The 7,045-nt window shown below is 32.0% G+C and overlaps 2 protein-coding genes across 4 annotated transcripts in view; one reads left to right on the top strand and one right to left on the bottom strand.

The window, feature by feature from the left end:
• The window catches only part of LOC106464559 (probable basic-leucine zipper transcription factor Q), a 16,701-nt gene extending 15,845 nt beyond the window's left edge, over positions 1–856 (bottom strand). The window contains exon 1 of the mRNA XM_022392295.1: positions 838–856. The gene's annotated coding sequence lies outside the window, so the exon portion shown is untranslated. The remainder of the gene's footprint in view (positions 1–837) is intronic.
• A 2,707-nt stretch (positions 857–3,563) lies between these two features.
• LOC106464562 (protein GDAP2 homolog) overlaps positions 3,564–7,045 on the top strand; it is a 51,045-nt gene continuing 47,563 nt past the window's right edge. The window contains exons 1-3 of one of the 3 annotated variants that reach the window (XM_013924711.2): positions 3,564–3,637; positions 6,194–6,369; positions 6,680–6,822. In XM_013924711.2, coding sequence (XP_013780165.1) covers positions 6,197–6,369; positions 6,680–6,822 — 316 coding nt within the window. In that variant the 5' untranslated portion in view covers positions 3,564–3,637; positions 6,194–6,196. Of the gene's footprint in view, positions 3,649–3,784; positions 3,881–6,193; positions 6,370–6,679; positions 6,823–7,045 lie in introns of those variants that run through there. The other 2 variants (XM_013924710.2, XM_013924713.2) reach the window with 2 other exon arrangements.

Raw genomic sequence — 7,045 nt, 5'->3', positions numbered from 1 at the left:
CATAATCGCTCTATCTCTGGTATATATGCCGATTTTTAACTATCCAGAGCCTTCCAAAGTCGAAAACCGGGATTTCTATTTTCGTTCATCATCATCTTTTTTCAATAGGCCTAGCACCTACCTATTTAAAGCAATAACTATAATTTTATCATCATTTGATAAAGAAAAACGGTCTTCACGATCTTTGACTACCTATTCTATTATTATTCTAAATAATTTATAAAGCTTCAGAATACACTCTATAACCTATTAATCTACGTGTGCCATCTTATAAAAAAGTAAACTAACAAGTATTAGGGGAAAAAACTTATCTCTAAATAAAAACCCTGTATAGGGCTGGATACTGAACCGGAAAAAAAGAACCAAACAAGATACGGATGGAAAAGGACATATCACTTGATACGGCTAACGATCCCATAGCAGGTTAAGCAGTCTCTACTTTACATGGATAATAAAATCCTTAATTACTGGCTTTCTCACTACTAAAACAAACAGAACCAGAATTTCCAATTGTAAAATAGTCATAAAAAGTAGTATCCTAAAGTTAACTAAAGGAAAGGTATAATGATGAAAGCTGAGGTTCTATTCAAACACCAAGCTTTCGATAGACAAAGTGGGGAAGCCAGTAATGTAGGGATTTTATTTTCCATGTAAAGTTGACACAGCCTAGTCTGCTACGTGTTCATTAGTTGGATCAAGTGATGTGTTCACTTCCATCCCTATTTTGTTTGGTTACTTTTTTCAAATTCAGTAGCGAGTCTTACATAGCTATTTTATTTAGCGATATTTTTTTTCCTAATACTTATATAATTTTGTTCGTGTTGTTCATGAACTCACCACTGCTTACATTCAGTCCTACGTGCACTCAATGTCACGGCAATGTCAAGCAGTTATCAAGAAGAGAGGGGGCACATACAAATAACAAAACAAGAAAAATACTCTATAACCACTTTTTGTCAATATTCATTAGTAGCTTATCTTTAAATCTAAGTTTTCTTACTCCGAAAAACATTTTCTATTTGCCAAGTATTTGTTGATCATCTGCTTAATATGTTTGTCACGGTTGGTTTGTTAATAAAAATGCATGTATGTGTTTGGATGACTAATATGTAAGCTTGCTTACACCTCGCAATGTCCATAACTGTTTTGCATTAGTTCTGACACTTACACAATATACAATCTCGTAAAAATTACAGAACCAAGAGAAGTTTGAAAAAATGAGTGATGCAATATTTTTTTACCTCCACTGTAGCTGTTGATTAGGAAATGACTGTCATGAAAATATGAAATATCTTTATATTTTATGTCTTGTTGCACAGGTTCTTAATGTTTATTTTCAGATATTAGCATAAAGCTACACACGCGAACCATAAATTATTGGATTCAAGTCCCAACATCTATTATCTAGAAGCCCAACATGATGTGTTTATAGAGTGTGTCTTAGTTGAACTTCAAGTGTACAGCAATGTTAACCACGAAACAAAACACTGCGTATTTATTAAAACAACATATGTGACCAAACCGCTAATATTTGAGGGGGCGCTGCCTGCTGACATGCTATCAGGACAAAGGACAATCATTATTCTGATAGAGAATCATATTTGTTGAGAATGAATGATACCCAAATACGTATACGGCTCATTCTAGCAGAGTGTATTGTCACCCTTGTCATTGATGTGACTAAAACAAAACATTAGAACAAGCAAAAAAAATTCTACAGCAGCATCAGCCACGTAAAGCTCTAGAAATACCAAGGGAATGAATCCAGATAATGTGTGACTAGCACAAGAATAACGTCAATTCGGTTCAAGGCTAGATACCTACGCGTTGTTGTCTAAGCACGTGTATGAACGTGCTGAAGTACGAAAACTTAAAAATATTGTGAACGAGTAAATGTTCACTTTTTGAGTCCTGTTGCATTGTAAGAATAGTTTCTTTCATTATTTGCCGAAAACTGTATTTAGCACTGTTTTTCGTGATACTTGTGTTTCAGAAATCATGTAATTACGGTTGAATGAATATTTTGATTATTGTGCATAAAAATGTAATTCAACTACAAGAGAAATCACAAAATAGTCATACACAGATTTGAATGAATGCTTTATGAATATTTGAAACCACTAGAATATGAACTAAATAAGTTTTATTTTGTTATTGCTTAACCTAGTGTTGTACCTGAATTTCAATTGTATAGTAAGAAAACACGTAGATATAAATGGAAACTTACAGAACACGGTGGAAAGAAGGTAATATATTCACTTATTTTTGTTTTCTGACAATTGCACAAAGCTACTCAAGGGCTATTCCTGATTTTAGCCCCCTCCCCTCCTCCAGTGTCTGAGGGCTTATGGCGATAAAAATCGGGTTTTGACACCCGTTGGTGTGCACAGCATAAATAGCTCATTGTGTCAGTTTGTGCTTTTAGTCCTCCAGTGGATCATCGGTTAGTTTATGGACTTGCAACGTTAAAAGCCGGGGCTCAATTCCTCGTGGTGGAATAGTGCAGACAGCCTAGTGTGTGACTTTGCGTTGAAAGAAAAGAGACCCTGATTTTAAGCTGTTAGACTAGAGGGCATCTAGTGGAATGCGTCCAAGGTCAACTGTTGGACTACTCTTATTTAAGTGAATAATGGAATTTGACAGTCACATTTATAACGCACACAGGTCCCTAAGTGCGAAGCGCGACTTTATTTCTTTGGCAACAGAACGTAAACGCAGGGACCGCAGATCTCTAGTTCGGCACATTAATAACTAGGCCATGTTTAGCTCAGATTTCAGGAGGGCTACTATGCAATTTTTCATATCTTTGTCTACCACTAAAGAACAATAAAACATGAAATGTGTGTATTAAGACATGGCATAAATTAAGATTGTTTTAAAATTGTGTATGCATATGCCATTTCCAAAAGCAACAATTTATATTTGGTTTCTTTTTAACCCTCTCTCCTTGTGACTTAGCGATAAACTTGATAACGCTAAAGTTCGGAGTTCAATCGTTACGGTGGGAACAAAGTCCATTGTGCAGCTTTACGCTGAGTAATAAACAAACAATACGATACTTTTTTTCATTACAGAATATTTTAAAATCACGAACTGTTTATGCGAGTTTAAAAATAAATAAAAATGCGATAATAAAAATAGGGATATAAACATATTACTTTCTGCTGCATTTATCGCTACAATTGCAATTAATTTAACTTATTTATTTGTGCCATAAAAAACTCTTAATTATAGTCAATTTTGTTGTTGTTTTTTTATTTTGCGCAAAGTAACTAGTCAAAATCACCCACTGTTAACTCTTGGACTACTCTTTTACCAACGAAAAGTGAGGTTGATTGAACATAATGTCCTAATGAGTTGATATGTTTGGTGACGAGATTCGAACTCGAGCCGCAGATTGTGAGTCCAGCGCACTAACATACCAGGCCTTGCCTCCTATTTATAGTGAATACTTTTCATAGAGTATTTATTTTGATGAAACATATTTCAAGTAAGGTTATTTACTCTTTGACAATTTTGATTAAACATATAGTATTTTGATTTCATAATGGTTAACACTAGAGAGCGCTCAAGCAGACAGGGTGTACAGATCATGTGGTCAGCTGACTAGCCTTTGAGTTATTTGAAATAATCTAAGGTAAAGGAAATGTAAGTTGTATGGAAAATCATTAAATAAAATTTATTACGTTGAATGATTAAGGCAAATTCCATTTTAATTTTCTAATCATAAAATCATGGGAAATATTGTTACTGGTGGTTATTTGTTGCGTAAAGAAAAACTTATTTAATACTCTGGTCACCCGGATGATGTTTTTTTTTATGATGACACATTGATGAAAGTCCAGCTTTCTAAATTGCAAACAGAAAAAGTAAACCAGTGGTAACGCAATTGCTTTATTGTTTCAGTTCGTGTAATATTAAATTTAGCTATTCTTAAGTAATGTTTAATAAAATTAATGTATTATTCGCTTTTAAATATAACTTCCTGTGTTAAGTAATAAATTTTCATACGCATAAATGATTAAAGATTTAAAAAAACATTACAGACCCTAGTAGTAGTAGTTTCAACATACCATGTTTTGTTAATTCGTTAGTCATTTTGCACTTTTATGCTGATGTGTTATTACCATTTTATATTAATTTGTACAAAGTCCACCTCATTCTTTAAATTTTCTTTTGTAATTTTGAATTGGAATCTTCACATTTGGTGGTATTAAATGAAACTGATATGCATAAGTTCTTACTTGTGTAAAATTAGGATAATATTTTGAATGGAAGGTTAATAAAATGGGAAAAAGAGTTATGAAAAGGTTCTTATGCTATTTGTTATGATGCTTTTTGTGTTAAACCTTAAAGTAAAGTGAATGTAAAGAGCAGAACAGTTCAGTGGGTATGCATTATGGTAATTCCAGACAAACAATTTGTATCTCGTACACCATTTGAGGTTTTAAAATATAGCATGGTAATTAATATTGTTTTAAATAACTGTATTACAGTGTGTCATTTTTATATATATAACTTATATTAGTAAATTTTTTGGAATACATCTGTGAAATATTTCATTTCAAACTATGTTGTATTATCAGAAACAATATATCACATGAAAACCAACAGTTTCTACAATAAGCATACAATGAAAACAAAATATAGATATACCTCACACAATATTGTGATTAGTTTTCAGTCCAAAAACACAGAATTGTACATTTACATTCTTGCCCACTGTAATAAATTATTGACAGGAAAACCATTATGAACCTACCCCATTCCTTCACTGCTGGTTCATGATCAAATAGAAATGAAGCTTTCAAGTGAAGTAGCAGCAACACTATATGGACAATTACAGTACAGTAAACAATAAATACCTAGGTCATTAAAATAGCTATATATGGATATCATAACTGTTACATTACTAAATCTATCTGAATGAATCAAAAATAACAAAAATGTACATTATTTATTTTTTTTTACATATAGCTACTGCCGTGAAAATTTGGTGTCAATATTGGTTATTAAGAGCTGTAGTTCATAATCTTCCCCACTTTTACATCTGTCATTTATGATATAAGATGCATGATGCATGCGACATAATATGTATAGTGTAATATCATCAAGATTAATGTGTTCAATCTGTACAGTTTCTGTCACTTTTTTTGTTTTAAATATAAATGACTAGAAAGTATATACATGATACTGGATAGGAAGTTAACAAAGAACATATTATGATGTGATATATAAATTAGGAATTTAAATATGGTATAATATTTTTCAGTTTCAGATCAAACATAAATGGAATATGCCTTCATTATCACATTATTTTGATTAATATGTCAGTTTTTGATTTCTAATTTAATATACTAGTAGTTGTAATTACAAAGATATTATGAGGACTGTGGCAAATAACTTGTTTTATGCATAGTTTGTGCAGACCTGTTCTTTTGTCAACCAAGACTTTAAGTGTTTTGTAAACTGCAGTTGTATGGGTTCCATTATATATACACACACACACACAGCATGTGGTCTGAACATTCTTTCCTTTGTATTTGTTGTTGACAATTCATTGAACATAGAATTATTCATATGTTAGGTTATGTCTATCCTGAAGCATATTTTACATTTCCCTTTTCTTTGCTGTTGTATTCTAACTGAAAATGGTTCCTTCAGAACATCTGAGAATTTCATACCTAGTTAAAGAACATCAAACAGTTTAACCAGAAAAATGAATGAAATGTTTCTTCCTAATGGATTTTTCGGTGTGCATGTGTTCCGCTTCTCAATCCTGTAAGTAACTTAGGTTTCAATATGTTCAATAACTTTGGGTTTTGACTACAGGTATGTGGGAACAGTCTCAGGTGACACACACACACAAGCCATTATTTTAGTACAAGTGAATGTGTGAAATGTCTGTCAATTTATATTCTCATGGAGCTCATATTGTTCTTTTTCCTCATTTGTTTCTTCCTTAAAAACAATTGCAATTTAGATATATTTTCATTAGAACACTATATGACATACAGTAAGACATTTAGTTATATATTTATTTCTTCTAAAGTGAATATAACTTGTTACTTTACTTAAAATGACATTCACCAAGTGTCATTGCGTAGAATTCTTAAATGCCATTTATTACAGTAAAGTTTGTCATTCTACTACAGCTTGTTGTTCTGTAACAGTTATTCAATACTTGTGGTAGGTGATGGATCCATTAGGAGTGCCAGTTGACATAGTTGAAATAAACTCTTTGAAACGTTGGAGCAAAATCACACCAAGAGATCTACCTGATGCTAGCAATTTTGGAAATCAAGAGAAGATTCATCAGATCAGTCCATTTCCTTATAGTGAATACATCAACAAGAAAGTTGTTTTATGGTAAGGAGTAGTCATGTGTAATGAAGAATAAGTTGATTATTATAAAGTCAGATCCTTTTTGATTGTATATAAATAATGTACTTAAATAGTGTATGCTCTGTTTTGAACATTGCTGATAATCTTTCAAGGTGTGAAAACCCCAATTGTCCTTTTTGATCTAATATGAGTTCAGTACATTCATATTTTGTGTTTTGTAACAATTATACTATTATGTACCAAACATTTCATGCTCTAAGTGTTCAAACATTGTTTTTTTATTGCTTTTAAGTGTCTAAACAACACTTATGTGATCTTATTCAATTTATTTCAGGGCAGGAGATTTATCTTGTCTTCGTGCTCAAGCAATTGTAAACTCGACAAATGAGACATTGAATGACAAAAACCCACTAAGTGAGCGCATATTACGTCGAGCTGGTCTGCAACTTAAATATGAACTCCATACAAACATAAAAGGCAAGGAAAATGTTTCAAGAACAGGCACCATCTGTTGTGCTGTGGGATCTAGATGTAAACTGTTTTGACTTGTTATGATTAAGCTTTAAAAATTAAAAAAATTTGCATAAAAAAGATGCTTTTTGCATTATCCATAGTTAACATGTTTCCCATTCTAAATATTTATTTGTAGTCCATTTTGAATATATATATATATATATATATATGTTAGTTCTTTTTTGTG

The sequence above is a fragment of the Limulus polyphemus genome, unplaced genomic scaffold (assembly GCF_000517525.1).
Source record: "Limulus polyphemus unplaced genomic scaffold, Limulus_polyphemus-2.1.2 Scaffold1688, whole genome shotgun sequence".
NCBI lineage: Eukaryota > Metazoa > Arthropoda > Merostomata > Xiphosura > Limulidae > Limulus > Limulus polyphemus.
The sequence above is the reverse complement of the archived record's forward strand: the minus strand, read 5'-3'. Positions and strand labels throughout refer to the sequence as shown.